At 40.1% G+C, this 18,972-nt stretch overlaps 2 protein-coding genes across 5 annotated transcripts in view; both read right to left on the reverse strand.

The window, feature by feature from the left end:
* LOC108256870 (adhesion G protein-coupled receptor E2) overlaps positions 1 to 12,062 on the reverse strand; it is a 53,231-nt gene extending 41,169 nt beyond the window's left edge. For 2 of the 4 annotated variants that reach the window (XM_017454094.3, XM_053675058.1), the window contains exon 1: positions 4,146 to 4,241. In XM_017454094.3, coding sequence (XP_017309583.1) covers positions 4,146 to 4,173 — 28 coding nt within the window. In that variant the 5' untranslated portion in view covers positions 4,174 to 4,241. Of the gene's footprint in view, positions 1 to 4,145; positions 4,242 to 9,901; positions 10,055 to 10,150; positions 10,298 to 10,738; positions 10,823 to 11,951 lie in introns of those variants that run through there. The other 2 variants (XM_047150607.2, XM_047150605.2) reach the window with 2 other exon arrangements.
* Positions 12,063 to 14,022: 1,960 nt separating this feature from the next.
* Positions 14,023 to 18,160, reverse strand: LOC108256886 (adhesion G protein-coupled receptor E1). The gene is made up of 5 exons (XM_053675059.1): positions 18,052 to 18,160; positions 16,785 to 16,868; positions 16,205 to 16,351; positions 15,956 to 16,108; positions 14,023 to 14,950 (listed from the first exon to the last, which is right to left on the reverse strand). The coding sequence occupies exons 1-5, from the start codon at positions 18,077 to 18,079 to the stop codon at positions 14,847 to 14,849; spliced, it is 516 nt and encodes a 171-aa protein (XP_053531034.1). The 5' UTR covers positions 18,080 to 18,160; the 3' UTR covers positions 14,023 to 14,846.
* Between the last annotated feature and the right edge of the window lie 812 nt (positions 18,161 to 18,972).

The raw sequence follows: 18,972 nt of genomic DNA on the forward strand, positions 1-18,972 counted from the left end.
CTGCTTCCCACATCGAGGTAATTAAACTGCTTTAATTCATGCGAGTTCCAAACAGTAAATGCTACATCTGCACAATGTATTCTGCCAATGTAGGCAATGGAGTGCTCAGTTATGAGCTTTATGTAGTGCTGCTCCTTAAACTTGCTCAGTTATGAGCTTTATGCCTTTGCTGCTCCTTAAATTTGCTCAGTTATGAGCTTTTTGCCGTGCTGCTCCTTAAACTTGCTCCTTAAACTTGCTCAGTTATGAGCTTTATGCAGTGCTGCTCCTTAAACTTGCTCAGTTATGAGCTTTATGCAGTGCTGCTCCTTAAACTTGCAATGCATATACTAACACCTTCTGCTTTTCTCCTGTGGACTTTGCTCACCTACCTCATATACTTCAGCCATGACAATGCTATGAGATATCACACCTCAACCAGGCTATGCATTTGCTAAACTCTTGAGCTTCTCTCTTGCAGACTATGCTCGTTGACCCATCCATCTCAGAGCTGCACCCCAGCTGTGCTATGTATTTTCCAAACCTAATTTCATGTACTTTTACCAGGGTTGCCTTAATACTGTTGCAAGATGCCCCCTCTCCTACCTTCTCAGCCACTGCTTCACTTCAACGTGGTGACTGGTCTGTGTTATGCGTGTCATATTCCTGGTTTTGTATACTGTAAATGTTTCATTTTCAGATGCATGTCAGCACTGCTACAATATGCCCTCTCATCTAACTACTCAGCAGCGACACCAGTGCATTACTGCAACTTAGTTATGTTGTTTGACTGCTAATCCTAATTTACTTTACTCCAACTACTTCTTTTCTAGCGCCCCATTAATGATGCTGAGGGATGTCGCTGACCTTGCCACAGTCTTGTACCTCAGCTATGCACTTTTTTACTAATGCTAATTTTTTTTGCAGCTGTAACGCTGCACCTTCACTGTGCTTTAAGTCTATGAATACTAATCTCATTGCCTCCAACTCCTTAACACTGCTACACAGAAGCTATTTCTCTCTTACTGTTGCTGTTCCACAGCTCCATTTCACATAGTGTTATGCCAGTATTAGGGACCCTCCATTTGTGTTTATCTCTTTTGGGACCAGCCTCTAGAGTACCTAAATAACTTCTAGCAATCGCTTTCACTGCTATCAGTTTACTGCTCTTGGCCTGCTAACCAAACAGCTGGACATAGATTCTGTAAAGGTGCAGTACATTGTTTTGTAAAATGCATTCACGGTCCACCCTATGCTATCTTTGTGTGTCCAATCTTGTAACCCTTGCTACCAACACTTGCTTGTAACTTGAAAGTTTAGCTGAATCCAGGATCATGGAAAGCTCTTTAAAAAAAAAAAAAAGCTCAGGTTATCAGTTTTATGATATGATATTTTACCATTTTTCTGTTCTGCAATCTGTCCTTTTTATTACAGTATGTTAAATGTGTGGTTAAACTAGCAAATGGGATTATTAGTGTACATGGGTATGAAACAGCTTTTTATCTGTATTTTTTAACATGGTAAATGTTATGTCTCTACAATGTACACCAGGTCCCCACAAGATGCCTACTTTAAAATATTCTCTCTTTTTCTACAGATGTCTTCTTTGCTTGGTGTGTTTTAGCCTAAAATACTTTCTACAACTTTGCACTTTTCAGCTTAGTTATGGTATACCAACATACTTTTACTTTTGGGCTTATTAGTGACTGTTTTGCCTATTTCAGGTGACAGAAAGTGGAATAGTAAACGTTAAGTCCCCACAATGTACATTGTACTCTACCAGTGTTTGCAGAGGAGTGATTTCAATTGACAGTTGAAGTGGTACCCCTCCCCCACTGGGTCCCCACACTGTCTTTTAACATGAAACTTTACACCAGGTCCCCACAAGATGCCCAATTTAACATGCCTTTTTTTCTACAAATATCTTCCTTGCTTGGTGTGTTTTAGCCTAAAATCCTTTGTACAACTTTACACTGTTCAGCTTAGTTATGGTATACCAACATACTTTTACTTTTGGGCTTATTAGTTACCGTTTTGCCTTTTTCAGGTGACAGAAAGTGGAATAGAGGTGGACATTAATCGTTTGGAGTCAGATGGTGCCTCTAGAGATGATCATCATTGCACCCAACATTCACAGCATGAGTCTTCATTCTGTAATCTGGTATGGAACTGCTTTTTTAATATATTTTATAACATAGTAAACGTTAAGTCCCCGCAATGTACATTGTACTATACCAGTGTTTTCAAAGACACTGGGTCCCCACACTGTCTTTTAACATGAAACTTTACACAATACGGTTACATGTGTTTACCTTTGTTTAGCGAAACCCTTGTTTTCTACACATTCAATTTTATTTACTTAATTACTTAATAAATTAGTTAATTGTACTTTTAGGATTCATTGTGATTTGGGGTGGTTTCAGGTGATAAGTATAATAGGTGAAAAAAGTCATCATCTGGAATCTGATCTTACCGCTGGAGATGATCAGCAGCAAAAGTCTGCAGTCTTAGTTCAGGAAGAACATTTTGTTTTTATCGCTTTATGCAGTATGTGCCAAAAGTAGCCCTGCTGGCTTAATAAGAAAAGTTCAAATGTAACCAAAAGGCAAATAATTTTTTTCCCCACTTATTTTACACTAATGTATTTTAAATATGAAATCATTTGAAGTCTCATTACATTTTGTATTCTATCATTTGTTTGTTTTTTAACTCAGCAGGTGCCAGATGAATTATTTGCTGATGACCAGTATTGAATACCGCACTCACAAGTGGAAACAAGCACTCCTCGGGTTGGATAAATTGTCACTTTTCAATTAGTACTTAATTCGGTGAAACACCAGATATGATGGGTGTCTACTCCAGTGAAAAGCCTGTGATATGGGTGGCTCCAAACTAGGTTTTATCTATTGATAGGGAAAGTATGGTATATGGGAGATGGAAGGTTAGCTAGGCCTTTCTATAATCCCTAATGGCTTGGCACATGTAGATAACATCTTAACTTGTATAATTGTGTCCACAACCACCTAGCAACAGCATAGTGACCACATTTTAAGCTCCACAATCACTGTATTCTTCAGAAAATGCACAACCTGTAGTTGTTGTTGTTGTTAATCATAATAATAATAATTTTTTATTATTATTATTATTATCATTATTATTATTATTGTTATTATTATTATTATTTTGAGGTTTCCTTAATCATTTAGGATGCATTCAGAAAGAGTGCACTTGTTCTGTGTTTTAGTAGATATTGAGCCAGAACTGAAACCATCTACAGAACAAGCCCAGAAAACCTCATCTGAACAAGCAACAGAACCAACCAGTACCACATCTGTTCCCAAAGCTATTGTCTGATAAACAAACATGATTGTTTTCATGAAATTGAAAGACATTATATGTTTTGACTAACTTTGTCTTGCATTTGTTCAGGTGTTAAGGTGGTAAAGAAAAAGAAATGGGAGACCAGTGAAGTGAAAGCAGTTGAAAAACATCTGTACAGGTACATTTTTTCTTTAATTTGAAGTGACAGACGTTTTTACAGCTTCAACAGAAACACGAATCTGTCTTTGGTTTGCTCCTAAACCTTTTAGAAATACGGGTCCCCGCATTAGAGGATCCAGCATGTAGTCCCCAATATAGACTTGCACAAGTCTGTCTGTGTGTGTGTGTGTGTGTGTGTGTGTGTGTGTGTGTGTGTTTGTTTGAGTTTCTGTGAAGATGAGATAGATGATGAACCAAAGCTTCTCTGGAGATTTTTTGACAAGCACAGAGCGGGCATTCAGATTATTAGAGCTTGTAGTGCATCAGCACAGACAACGAAAAAAAAAAACAACTATTCTCTCCAGATGTCGATTTTAAAGTAGTTTATTAGCGTTTCAATGTTTATTAGGAACACTTTACACCTGATTGCAATTATTTAATAAGCCAATCGTGTCACAACCACGCAAACGTATAAAATCATTTTGATGATCTACAGACACCAGTCTCTAGACTGTTCCTAATAAAGTGGACAGAGTGTATTCTCATGTCGTCAGCGCTGTTAGAATCGAAAAGATTATAACGGATAACAGTGTCACCTACAAACACCTCAAAAAGATAAACACAGCAAAAAAACACAATCCAAAGCCGTGATAAGACAGAAGCACACAGAACTAGATGTGACTCACCCAAAAACAGGAGATACAGGCGGCTCATGGTGCGTTTCTATCTCCCTACCGATGTCCTGCTACTGCTGTAGAGACACTCAGGTTTAAATAAGCAGTGAAAGATGTCTGAGTCCTGCCCCTCTGGAGGTGGGGTAACTCTACAAGGGTGCTGTGATGGTCTCACAGTTATAAAAGCAACTTACAAAATAAACTACTGCATCAATCAGTTTAGCTCCACGTAGACTTATTTCTACAGAAATATACGAGCTACACTGTTTACATTCGATTTTAAATGGATCACATTACAACTTCAGTCTAATATGTCACTTGTCAGTGATTTTGCTTCTCTTCAGCTCTCTTCTTTGAACTGCACTCTTGATCACGGAAACGAATTTAACCAGAAACTCCACCACAGCCACTTCTGACACCTAAAAATAGATAAGACATATAACATGACCAACTGATGGAACATCAGTTAAACCTTTTGAGTGTGTAGTACTGCAGGAGCAAAATTAAGGAGGTTTGTTTAATACAGCTACGAGGTTTATTAGCATAACACAACGATGATGAGATTTTCTCTATTAATGCACTGATCCCAGAAGGAGAAAATGAATTGAACAAAATGAACGTCACGATACGTGACAGAATATTCCGCCTCACCATGGATGCAGCACGAGGACGAGAGAGACATCACACTACAATGGGAGTAACAGGACAATACCTTATCAGGAAACGTTCGGATTACTGGCCGCATTTCTTGTCTGTGCAGTTCCCTCAACGGTACGCCGTTGAACTACCGCTGAATACTGAATATTTCTGTAGCCTGGCGTATCCCAAGCCTACTAAGAGACAGTGGATCGGGTTCTTGGTGTCCAGGTTTTGCGGTCCGGCCCGGGACTGGGCGGAGCAGCTGGTGAGCACTGGGTCCTCTGCCCTCCAGGATGTCACTCAATTTGCAGAACTTTTTATGGAGGAGTTCACGCAGTCAGGGCAGCTTCATGGTCTGGATTTACTGGGGTGGAGAGTTAATGGACAGCCCCAGCCTGACCTGCCATTTAACCTCTATTATGAGGGGATTGACAGGTCAGCCTCCACCGATCTGCTTCAGGTTCCAGCGAACTTGGTGTAGGTGGCACCGACATGCATGTCTGAGGGCTGCAGGAGGGAGACCAAGCTACAATGCCCTACCTGCAAAAAACTGGGTCTCCAGGAAGCATTTTACTGCTCTCATGAATGCCTCAAGAGCAGCTGGCGGGAGCATAAGAAACTCCACCGGAGAGCCCGTGCAGAGATCCAGCCCGGGGTCAACAGGGTGACCTCGGAGCTCCCGTTGGAGGTCTCAGCACCCGAGCCCCAGCCGGAGGTGAACCTGGCAATCTCAGAGGTCGAACCTGAGACCCACGAGGAGGTCTCACCCGCCGAGCTCCAGCTAGAGGCCCACATGGCGGCCTCAGAGCTCCAGCCAGAGGTCAACAGGGAGGCCCCAACCCCAGAGCTCCAGCCTGAGGTTCAGGAGGGGGTCTCAACTCCACAGATCCACTGCAAAGCCCAGTTACTGTCCCAAGTGTCTGTTAACCCGGAAAACCAAGCCCTGCTCAAGCCCAAGTCTACTGACACGGCCGACCAAGTTCTGCTCACGCCTGAGTCTACTGACACGGCCGACCAAGTTCTGCTCACGCCCAAGTCTACCGACACGGCCGACCATGTTCTGCTCAAGCCCAAGTCTACCGACACGGCCGACCATGTTCTGCCCAAGCCCGAGTCTACTAACACGTACAGCCAAGTTCTGCTCACGTCCGAGTCTGTTGACACGGACAACCAGGCTCTGCTCACGTCCATGTCTGCTGACATGCACAACCAAGTGTCTGTTGAAACAAACAACCAAGCTCTGCTCATGTTCCCGTCTGATGACCTGACCCACCAAGTTGTGCTCACGCCAGAGTCAGAAGAACCGTTCGACCAAGTTCTGCTCACGCCTGAGTTTGCTGAAACAAACAACCAAGCTCTGCTCATGGCTACGTCTGATGACCTAACCAACCAAGTTACGTTCACACCCAAGTCAGCTGACGGGGACAACCAAGCTCTGCTCACGTCCACGTCTGCTGACATGCACAACCAAGTGTCTGTTGACATGGACAACCAAGCTCTGCTCACATCCCAGTCTGCTGACATGACCAGCCAAGTTCAGCTTGTAGGCTCCGCTGAGGACGTCGCTCTGCCTTCCTGTTCAGCCGAGGACGTCGCTCTGCCTTCCTGTTCAGCCGAGGACGTCGCTCTGCCTTCCTGTTCAGCCGAGGACGTCGCTATGATTTCATGCACCACCAAGGAAGTTGCTCTGCTTTCCTGCTCTGTTGTGAATGTCGCTCTGCTTCCCTGCATTCTCCAGGCTCTGCTTGGGACATTCTGCCCAGGGGGCCGGGGCCGCCGATGGAGATGGATGTTTCATGGCACTCCGGGAGGAGTTCCCTGGGGGGGGTGGGGGGGTTCTGTCACGAGTTCCCCTTTATGCAGCGCGCTGTGGAGCATGTGAGCGCGCGTGCACGAGTGGACAATCGTGACATTTCGACACGTGCATTTGTTTATGTTTCTGTTATGTCTCCTCCCCGTTCTGTCATTGGCTGTTGTTTCATGTGTGTCTGAATCGTCCTCAGCCGTCAGCCATTACGAGGCTGATTGCGTTTGTAAATATACCGCGTGCCTCCCAGCACACGGCGCAGAATATTGAATGAGTTGTCACTTAGTTTAGAGTCCTCACAATAGATAACCATAGTTTTAGTTCATGTCATGTTTCATGGTTCATGTTTAGGTTCATGTTTAGGTTCGTTAGTTTTGTTCACGCTGGTTTCTCCGCTACCAGTCCTGTGCTATTGTTCATGTTTTTTGTTTTGTTCCTCTACCCTGTATTTCCGTGACCGTGACCTTGATTCCTGCCTCGCCCCTTTATGCCTGTTTGCCGATCGCCTGAACTTTGCATGTTACTGGATTACGTTTGTGGATCACGTTTTGGATTTGTCTGCCTGTCTCTCTCTTAAATAAACCTGTTCTACTGCGCTTATATCCTACCTTATCTCCGTTACGTCACGATACGTGACACACATGTTTCAGAGACTGAGATGAATTGTCCTTACGATAATTAAGCCTTTATTGGGGGGGGGGGGGGGGTAATTTCTTACACCAGCTTCAGTTTCTTCTCCTTCTTAATTGCACAACAAAACCCAGCACAGATTTGTATTGACTGGCTTAACAAATGTGCAAGTGTCTGGCAATGAACAGAAAAAACCCTAAAAAAAACAAAAAAAACAAACCCATCTTGTACAAGGCATATGCAAAATAGTAGAAATACAACAAAGACCTAAAACATTTTAAGGATTTTACTCAACTTTTCAGATCGTAATGCGACTCTAAATAGTGCTTTATTAATAGCAGGTGGCCGTGAAAGGTAAACCAGTTCAAGCTGGACTCAGCTTCTTACTCCATGCAGTAAACGCTGGTTTTATGGCACTCAGCATCAGGAGCACACGAAATTTTGTTTTCAGGACTCTTTGGAGTCTCTGCAAAAAAAGAGGAAGAGATTCGCTGTTACCTTGAATGCTTTCAGTTATTTATAGACAGTATGATCAATACCATAAGCTCAGTTTCTAAGAAAAAAGTTAAATAAATCAGGCAAACATGCAGCCTGTAGTGGAAAAACTCACTGTATTATAATGAGCTGTGGCCAAAAGCAACAAATAACAGATAACAATGTTTTAATAAAATATTATACAATTACACTGTGAATTTTTGAGCATATTTAAAATAATTAGGACGCCGAAATACACTTTGTCAGGTTACAAAGGTAGATACGGAAGCAAGTGCAGATCTTCAAACATTTAATAAACAAACAACAAAACAGAGACACTAAGACAACTAGGCAAAATACTGTGGCTAAGACTAAGCATAAACTATCAAACAAAACATGGTACAGGGAGAAAGGTCAACACAGACAATACATAAGACAAAGAAGCAGTACAAACAGTGGCTATATATAGGAGTGCTCAAAACAGAAATGTGATACAGGTGCAGGTGGTCATGTGACAATGATGTAGTATGGTGCAGTGGCTGCTGGGAAATGAAGTCTACAGTTAAGTCCTTCATATATGACACACAGCCGTCCTTGCCTAGGAGACGTAAGCCTTCTTCAGACTGGATAAGTTATAAAAATGAGTCTAAATCTCAATCTATCATATCAGTAAAGTCTACATGTTGAACGATAACACCGGGTAATCATAGATCCTGTCCGAATTGAAATGTCGGTAAAGAATCCGTTACATCCATTATATTATATCCTAAGCCTAAAAGAAGGTTGTTGTTTTTTTTTTTTTTTTTTTTTTTTTTTTTTTTTTTTTTTTTTTTTTTTTTTTTTTGCTCATGGACCTGCTCTCTCTTTTCTACCATCTCATGCTGCAACAAAAAACGAAAAGCAAGTCCGAATTTAAAATATGAAGAAGGATAAAATGCACACCTCAGAGATGTGACAGAACAAGCGCTTGTAATAAAGGTCTACACGATCAGTAGCCTATTAAAATGATGTGTATGCAGTATGCATGGACTTTGTAGTGTGACGAGTGGCATCATTTACAGTTTGGTTTTCAACATCCTCTTCACGCCATCGATAATATGACACCTTGTGATATAACGGGTTCAACACTAAGAGTTTCATTCTCGAGCTACTGATAGATATACGATTTTAGACTCCGATCTAATGTCACAATCAGCTGTCACTGATGATCGGATTATTATTTTTTAAGGTCAAAATTCTCCGAAATGCAGGATGGGATAGAACATCTCACTGACACAGATATCAGAAAATGTTAGAACATTCTTACAGCTGTACTTGTCTGCTTCACAGTTACGTCTAATCCTGGATTGCATTAAACCGTTCCTGTCCATTCCTGGCCATGAAACCCAAAACACACGTATACTAAAAGGAGCCAGGTAAGTTATAACGCACAGAATTAGGGCGGCAGATGGTTTCGTTCTCCGCACACCCGTCAATGTCAGAGAGAAAGGCCAAGAGCAGAGGTTCAGGTTTGTCCTTAGTGCACTGTTAATAAGGGGGGGGGGGGGTGAAACCCATCAGTGGATATTATAGACATAATGGCCTACGCACTGTCCACCTTGGTCCTGAGTGAACTTAACAGTCTGTGAAGTCGTCTGGTAGCCCAGTAGTAGCTGCCTTCTGTGTTGTAGCATTTTGCATTCTTACCACATATCGGGTCTTCAAACTCACACTCATCTTCATCTGTGTTATAGGATGTAGGTCACATATGAAAAGTAAACACGCTGAGCCTCATTTGAATTTTAGTGTACAGTGCGAATATTTTGGCCCACATCAATCTTACTATGCCACGGATGATACCTCGACACTCATCGTTTCATTCCTACGAGTTGTCACTGATGATCCAGTTATTAACTCTCTGTTATATTGTAAAATGCCTGGACTACACTAAGAGAAAACCACAATAACACCTTTAATAGTCTGCTACTAAAGTGTACCTCAGAAAAGCAGGATGGAAAAGAAAAACCTCACCAATACAAGTGAAGGTACAGTAGTTCTCCCAGACCTCAGTGTGGAGCCAGACACACAGGTGCAACAGTAGCTACCAACTGTGTTATGGCAAACTGCATGGTTTCCACAAATCGCCGGAGCACTCACGAATACATTTGATCATCTCTTATTTTAGATCATATGATCATACAACTGAGTCAAGCAGAACAATGAACACGTCACACCTCACCGTTGCATGTAACACTTTGGCTTGCATTAAACCGCTCCTGTCCATTGCTGGCCACAAAACCAGGAAGACACGTGCAGTAAAAGGAACCAGCGGAGTTACTGCACTCAGCATTAGGGCCACAGATGTTGTTGAATTCCCGACATTCATTAATGTCTGAGAGAAAAGAACAAGCGCAGAGGTTCAGGTTTATCCTTAGTGCATCGTTAATACAGGAAAACAAAACCCAGTGAATATTACACACATACTGACCTCTGCATTCTACACCGTCCTCTGCAGTGAAATTAAGTTTGTGTTCTTTTATCCAGAACCCCGTTACACACTGACAGTAGTAGCTGCCTTGTGTGTTGAAGCAAGTTGCACTCTTACCACATGGCTCGTCCTCACACTCGTCTTCATCTGTTTCATAGGAAGTAGATCACAAATGAACAATAAACACATTCACTGTAGGATGAAGAAACTGACAAAAAACAGAATCATGTAAACACTTTAATTTATTCCTGTATTATTTCTAATATGCAGAACAGAAACGAAGTCTCAAAGAGTGGGTGTAAAAAAAAGAAAGAAGAAGAATAGAACGAGACAGATTCGATTCTTCTGATTCCACACGGGTCTGACAATAAATCAGTTCATATAATGAAACTTGTATGTGACTGAGCACATTGCTGTTTGCTGGATAAACTCTGTGTATTAGAATTAAAAGGTAACAAGTAACACAGATGACATCAGCTCAGTCTTAAAGTGTATGAAAAATGTAACAAATGCATCAAATTATGATCGAAGATAGAAAAGTCAGCATTTAAAAATTCCTTCTAATATATGTTGCAGGTTTGTTCATACCTATACAGGACATGCCTAAAACTCTAATTCCAGGACCACATGTTACAGCAGCAGTCTCAACGTTCAGTTCGGCTAACAGAACACCTGCAGGAAAAGATTCAGTTCTGATTGTAACTCATTCATCTTATCTGTGCCGGCAGCATGTGAACCAAGTAGAACCTTTTTTGGATTTAAGAACCCTTAAAGAACCCTCGAAGAACCTTTTGTCCGGTGTACCAAATACCAGGACGGTTTAGTTAAATATTAAACACCTGACAGGTTCTACATATTAAGAAGAAAATAATTTAAGTTTGCAACACACACTTACCCACTTAATACACACACTCTTGCTTCTACCAGCGTTTTTAGGATAATTATTGGGTTCACAGTTTACAAAAAAGGGTTCTACATGAAACCGCCGATGATAGGAAAGCTCTTTATTTTAGGGTTCTACATTGAACCTTTAAGGATTCCTCCAGAATTAGTTTTCAAAAATGTTCTTGGAACGCACAAGTAGAACCCCTTTTGGAAGCTAAAAACCTTTCATTACACAATGACACCACACATGATACTTTTTATCTGTTTACAGTTACATTTAATGTTACATTTAATGAAACAAGTTAGTTCCTGTTACACCACAGTGTTGTTTACGTTAGCTTTCACCCAGAACAACCCTTCGGCACAGTCCTACAATTTTGTAACACACTGTTTTGACTTCCTGTTTGTGTGTGTGTGTGTGTGTGTGTGTGTGTGTGTGTGTGTGTGTGTGTGTTTAAGTTTCTGTAAAGATGAGATAGATGATGAACCGAAGCTTCTCTGGAGATTTTTTGACAAGCACAGAGCGGGCATTCAGATTATTAGAGCTTGCAGTGCATCAGCACAGACAACGAAAAAAAAAAACTATTCTGTCCAGATGTCGATTTTAAAGTAGTTTATTAGCGTTTCAATGTTTATTAGTAACACTTTACACCTGATTGCAATTATTTAATAAGCCAATCGTGTCACAACCACGCAAACGTATAAAATCATTTTGATGATCTACAGACACCAGTCTCTAGACTGTTCCTAATAAAGTGGACAGAGTGTATTCTCATGTCGTCAGCGCTGTTAGAATCGAAAAGATTATAACGGATAACAGTGTCACCTACAAACACCTCAAAAAGATAAACACAGCAAAAAAACACAATCCAAAGCCGTGATAAGACAGAAGCACACAGAACTAGATGTGACTCACTCAAAAACAGGAGATACAGGCGACTCATGGTGCGTTTCTATCTCCCTACTGATGTCCTGCTACTGCTGTAGAGACACTCGGGTTTAAATAAGCAGTGAAAGATGTCTGAGTCCTGCCCCTCTGGAGGTGGGGTAACTCTACAAGGGTGCTGTGATGGTGTCACAGTTACAAAAGTAAAAGATATATATATATATATATATATATATATATATGAGAACTATTTCCTTGTTGTCTTTGTGCCTGATTGTTTACTTCAACAGTGAATAGAATATGTAAGGAATGAAACACTTGGAGGCGTGCGGTTTTAGGAAAATAATCAGTGACACGGTGGTGTGATGCTAATTGTACCAACTCAAAGATAATTATTTTCCTATAACAGCTCGTCCTGAAGAGTTTTATTCCGCGGATACACCAGAGATTTGCACATGATAAAAAGTTTGATTTCTTTTTAAAATCATTTAACAGTTATATTTAATGTCGAGGAATATGTCGGGCCGAATGTAAAAAGCCGAATACTCTTTTGTTGACTTGTTTGAACATTTGAGGCTGTTCTGAAAGACATAGATGGTGACTCATGAAAAATGAGAGCTGTAAGTTTTTAGACCTTTTTCTGACTCAGAACAGGCCGACAGGAGAGGATTAAGTTGCAGTATTTAATAAACATGTATGGATACGTTCATGAAAGTAAAGTCAGGGTTTGCTTGTAATATGTAATGAAGTAAAAGGTATTTTGGTACGCACTACACCACTGATGAACACTCATGCTCTCAGCTGCTGTATCAGTCAGGAAACGCTAAAGATTTCCAAGTACATGTGAAAAAAGCAGCTCAGGGTCTTGGAGAATACAGAAGTGGGCGTTTATCTCATCTGTAGTTTTGTCATTTGTCTGCATCTTGTGTATAAATATGGTACTGCAAATATAGCTTTTATATCAGAATCTCCGCGAAAATGTCCACCGTGGATATTACACAGCCTTTCTCTGCAAACGTGTCAAAAAGTATCCAAATCCAAAGGATGAAGTCATGTTATAATTGACCACAATTTTCTCCACATTACTGATTTATTTATTTATTTTAATGAATTATTACATATCAGCGCTGTTGAATTCTCGATTCTGACATTTATGGAAGGAGTCTCCGGTGTCAGGACAGAAAAGTTTACGATTTGCGGTTTGTCTGTAACATGATAAAGCTACATTTTTTTTTCTTTACCTCCAAGAGAGAGAAAAGAAAAGCTGGTGAGGGATGGACTATTTATAGATGCTATAATGTAAGCGATAATAGGAACCGTTGAGGCGCGTAAATACGGGCAGGCTGGGCAGAGCCCATGTTATTCTCCATAAAGTCCCGATTCAGAACTGCGTACATTTTAAATCCTGTTGAAACACAAATGACCTCTTTGGAGTCACCAGAAATGTTGTATTTGGTAGATATAAGACCACTGAACTTCCTTCGAGATATTATTACGCCTAGTGGTCAAAAATGGGAACTGCAAGAAGCAGTAAAGACTGAAAGGTTCTCCTGCCCCATGCTGGCTCTATGAACATTTTCAGTGGAGAAGCAGAAGAAACGAACAGACAGTTAATGACCGGGTTGCCAGATTGGGATAGTTTAATATACCTGCAGCCATCTTGTTTTATAGCAAATAATCAGAATTAAATGTAATAAATTCACACAAAAGGGCAAAGCGTATAGTGCAGACAGTGTGTCTATGATGTACAAAACCATTTCTGTTGTGCAATGATGGAGTGGATAATATTGTGGATAATAAAATACAGAAGCAACATTTTATTCAAGCACCAGAAATTCACCAAAAAAAAAAAAAAAAAAGGATGTCACGTAATTGTCCACACTCCAGCTTTAAATTCCAGCTATATGACAGTCCTAGCTTCACTTTCTCCTCTTTCTTAAATGCACAACAAAACACAGCACAATATCCATTGTGTATGTATTAGGTTAATAAAAATTTTTTTTAAAAACTTGCACATGTCTGGCAAAGAAATGAAAACAAGAAACACGCATTTTGTACAAGCCACAAACAAAAAGGACCAAAGAAAGCACATTATTGAACCTTTCAGATTTTAAATAATGGTTTATTAAAAGAAGGCTTTGAAAGACAAGCTAATTAAAGAGAGATAAAAGCTGCATAAACCATGCTCGTATAAATTGTAGAGAAATATTTATTATATTGTGTGCTGTGAGCTCATAATGAGAGTGATCACCCATGAGGCAATATGGTTTACAATAAAATTTTTAAAATGATTTTAAATGTTCAATTCATTAATACCTATTTCTTATTACACTGCCTAATTTTGTAGAATCTTTTATATATGTGTAACATCTCTAAAAGCATTGATCTATATTAGATTTGCAGATGTTAATATAAATGTATTTATTTATTTGTTTGTTTATTGATATATTTTTTGACATATTAAAATGGTTAACAGTGCATATAATTGCATCATTAGATACTTTACATTTAAGATTTTAAAAGGTTTAAAAAGCGACATACAGTATTTGGATTTTTTTTATTTATTTTTTCTTCAGGTAGGATTTTAGCGTTGACTGTGACCCTAACCCTGCAATGATCATGGCATCTTAAGCCATTTATAACATAATAGTCAAATTTAGTCACGTAAATGTTCAATTCTTGCGTGTTTCCGAGTTCTCTGGATTGTGCTGTTCAGTTTGCATTTAATTAATGTCACTCTTTTTAAAACTCACAATGCATTTTTAAAAATAGTTTGAGTATTTAATACTTTTAATATACATACTGATTTAAGTAAACATTTTTCATTAATATTTGAAACTTTTACAAGCTAAACAGTCAAACTTTGTTTTCTCCTGCTGTTAAGATTTCGATTTTAAGATTAAGATTTAAAGATATGTAAATGTGTCACTGGTAGATCATCAACATCCAGAGAATCACGGGTAGAAATGTGGGAAGCGTTGGGTTAAAGTGCTGTAGTCCGGCGCTGGACTTGGAACCTGACCTGGTGTCTGCAAAAAAAGAAGAAGATTTACCCGTGAATACTTTTATTTAGACCTAGACAATATCAAAACTGCACAGCATTAGCTCAGTTTCTAAGAACCTGGAGCCTATCCCAGGGAGCATGGGGCACAAGGCGGGGTACACCCTGGACAGGGTGCCAGTCCATCACAGGGTACAATCACAAACACATTCATACACTACGGACACTTTGGACATGCCAATCAGCCTACCATGCATGTCTTTGGACTAGGGAGGAAACCGGAGTACCCGGAGGAAACCCCCGCAGCACGGGGAGAACATGCAAACTCCACACACACAGGGAAGCAGCGGGAATCGAACCCCCAACCCTGGCGGTGTGAGACGAGCGTACTAACCACTAAGGCACCGTGCACCCTTGGACCTACCACAATCCCTTATAATAAAAGTCAAACATTTTAAAAATAAGCTGCATGTAGTACACATGGAATTTTAGTGTACAGTGCGAATATTTTGGCCCACATCAATCTTACTATGCCACGGATGATACCTCGACACTCATCGTTTCATTCCTACGAGCTGTCACTGATGATCCAGTTATTAACTCTCTGTTATATTGTAAAATGCCTGGACTACACTAAGAGAAAACCACAATAACACCTTTAATAGTCTGCTACTAAAGTGTACCTCAGAAAAGCAGGATGGAAAAAAAAAAAACCTCACCAATACAAGTGAAGGTACAGTAGTTCTCCCAGACCTCAGCGTGGAGCCAGACACACAGGTGCAACAGTAGCTACCAACTGTGTTATGGCAAACTGCATGGTTTCCACAAATCCCCGGAGCACTCACGAATACATTTGATCACCTCTTATTTTAGATCATATGATCATACAACTGAGTCAAGCAGAACAATGAACACGTCACACCTCACCGTCACATCTAACTCCTTGGCTTGCAGTAAATGCCCTTGACTTCCTGTTTCAGTGGAAATTACGTCCACTGCTTGCTTTTATCCCCCAAGTTAATTCACACCTCACCTTTGCATGTAACACTTTGGCTTGCATTAAACCGCTCCTGTCCGTTGCTGGCCATAAAATCAGGAAGACACGTGCAGTAAAAGGAACCAGCGGAGTTACTGCACTCAGTATTAGGGCCACAGATGTTGTTTAATTCCCGACATTCATTAATGTCTGAGAGAAAAGAACAAGCGCAGAGGTTCAGGTTTATCCTTAGTGCATCGTTAATATAGGAAAACAAAACCCAGTGAATATTACACACATACTGACCTCTGCATTCTACAGCTTCATCTGCAGTGAAATTAACTTTGTCTTTATTTATCCAGAACCCCGTTACACACTGACAGTAGTAGCTGCCTTGTGTGTTGAAGCAAGTTGCACTCTTACCACATGGCTCGTCCTCACACTCGTCTTCATCTGTTTAATAGGATGTAGATCACAAATGAACAATAAACACATTCACTGTAGGATGAAGAAACTGACAAAAAACAGAATCATGTAAACACTTTAATTTATTCCTGTATTATTTCTAATATGCAGAACAGAAACGAAGTCTCAAAGAGTGCGTGTAAAAAAAAAGAAAGAAGAAGAATAGAACGAGACAGATTCGATTCTTCTGATTCCACACGGGTCTGACAATAAATCAGTTCATATAATGAAACTTGTATGTGACTGAGCACATTGCTGTTTGCTGGATAAACTCTGTGTATTACAATTAAAAGGTAACAAGTAACACAGATGACATCAGCTCAGTCTTAAAGTGTATGAAAAATGTATCAAATTATGATCGAAGATAGAAAAGTCAGCATTTAAAAAATCCTTCTAATATATGTTGCAGGTTTGTTCATACCTATACAGGACATGTCTGAAACTCTAAATCCAGGAGCACAATTTTCAGCAGCAGTCTCATCGTTCAGTTCGGCTAACAGAACACCTGCAGGAAAAGATTCAGTTCTGATTGTAACTCATTCATCTTATCTGTGCCGGCAGCATGTGAACCAAGTAGAACCTTTTTTGGATTTAAGAACCCTTAAAGAACCCTCGAAGAACCTTTTGTCCGGTGTACCAAATACCAGGACGGTTTAGTTAAATATTAAACACCTGACAGGTTCTACATATTAAGAAGAAAATAATTTAAGTTTGCAACACACACTTACCCACTTAATACACACACTCTTGCTTCTACCAGCGTTTTTAGGATAATTATTGGGTTCACAGTTTACAAAAAAGGGTTCTACATGAAATCGCTTATGATAGGAAAGCTCTTTATTTTAGGGTTCTACATTGAACCTTTAAGGATTCCTCCAGAATTAGTTTTCAAAAATGTTCTTGGAACGTACAAGTAGAACCCCTTTTGGAAGCTAAAAACCTTTCATTACACAATGACACCACACATGATACTTTTTATCTGTTTACAGTTACATTTAATGTTACATTTAATGAAACAAGTTAGTTCCTGTTACACCACAGTGTTGTTTACGTTAGCTTTCACCCAGAACAACCCTTCGGCACAGTCCTACAATTTTGTAACACACCGTTTTGACTTCCTGTTTGTGTGTGTGTGTGTGTGTGTGTGTGTGTGTGTGTGTGTGTGTGTGTGTGTGTTTGAAAGGGGGGGTTTGGGTGCGGTGTCCACCATAAAGTTGTGAAATTTGAGCTTCTGTAAAGATGAGATAGATGATGAACCGAAGCTTCTCTGGAGATTTTTTGACAAGCACAGAGTGAGCATTCAGATTATTAGAGCTTGTAGTGCATCAGCACAGACAACGAAAAAAACAAACAACTATTCTCTCCAGATGTCGATTTTAAAGTAGTTTATTAACGTTTCAATGTTTATTAGTAACACTTTACACCTGACTGCAATTATTTAATAAGCCAATCGTGTCACAACCACGCAAACGTATAAAATCATTTTGATGATCCACAGACACCAGTCTCTAGACTGTTCCTAATAAAGTGGACAGAGTGTATTCACATGTCGTCAGCGCTGTTAGAATCGAAAAGATTATAACGGATAACAGTGTCACCTACAAACACCTCAAAAAGATAAACACAGCAAAAAAACACAATCCAAAGCCGTGATAAGACAGAAGCACACAGAACTAGATGTGACTCACTCAAAAACAGGAGATACAGGCGACTCATGGTGCGTTTCTATCTCCCTACTGATGTCCTGCTACTGCTGTAGAGACACTCAGGTTTAAATAAGCAGTGAAAGATGTCTGAGTCCTGCCCCTCTGGAGGTGGGGTAACTCTACAAGGGTGCTGTGATGGTCTCACAGTTATAAAAGTAACTTACAAAATAAACTACTGCATCAATCAGTTTAGCTCCATGTAGACTTATTTCTACAGAAATATACGAGCTACACTGTTTACATTCGATTTTAAATGGATCACATTACAACTTCAGTCTAATATGTCACTTCTCAGTGATTTTGCTTCTCTTCAGCTCTCTTCTTTGAACTGCACTCTTGATCACGGAAACGAATTTAACCAGAAACTCCACCACAGCCACTTCTGACACCTAAAAATAGATAAGACATATAACATGACCAACTGATGGAACATCAGTTAAACCATTTGAGTGTGTAGTACTGCAGGAGCAAAATTAAGGAGGTTTGTTTAATACAGCTACGAGGTTTATTAGCATAACACAACGATGATGAGATTTTCTCTATTAATGCACTGATCACAGAAGGAGAAAATGAATTCAACTATACGAACAAAAGTTTGCATACTCTCGATTCTTAATACCGTGTGTCGTTACCTGGAAGATCGACAACTGTTTTTATGTTTTGTGATAGTTGTTCATGAGTCCCTTCATGAGGGGTGTGCGTGTGTGTAAACTTTTGAACAGGATGTTCGGTGTAAATTGTTGTTGTTCCGTCTTCTGTTTCTTCCATTCCAACCTTGACAAACCATGTCTTCATGGAGCGGGCTTTGTGCACAGGGGCATTGTCATGCTGGGACAGGTTTGGGCCTACAAGTGTACACTGACATTCTATACAAATGTTTGCTTCCAGCTTTGTGGGAACAGC

Source organism: Ictalurus punctatus, chromosome 24, assembly GCF_001660625.3.
Source record: "Ictalurus punctatus breed USDA103 chromosome 24, Coco_2.0, whole genome shotgun sequence".
In the NCBI taxonomy this organism is placed as follows: Eukaryota; Metazoa; Chordata; class Actinopteri; order Siluriformes; family Ictaluridae; genus Ictalurus; species Ictalurus punctatus.

What these genes read in the sequence shown, in the direction of transcription:
- LOC108256886 (XM_053675059.1), bottom strand. Translation starts at nt 18,079, where the DNA reads ATGAGTCGCCTGTATCTCCTGTTTTTGA. An exon ending in CCTGTATCTCCTGTTTTTGA is followed by an intron (nt 16,869 to 18,051) that starts GTGAGTCACATC and finishes CTTTTCCTGCAG; the next exon opens with GTGTTCTGTTAGCCGAACTG. An exon ending in CCAAAGTGTTACATGCAAAG is followed by an intron (nt 14,951 to 15,955) that starts GTGAGGTGTGAA and finishes CTTTTTTTGCAG; the next exon opens with ACACCAGGTCAGGTTCCAAG.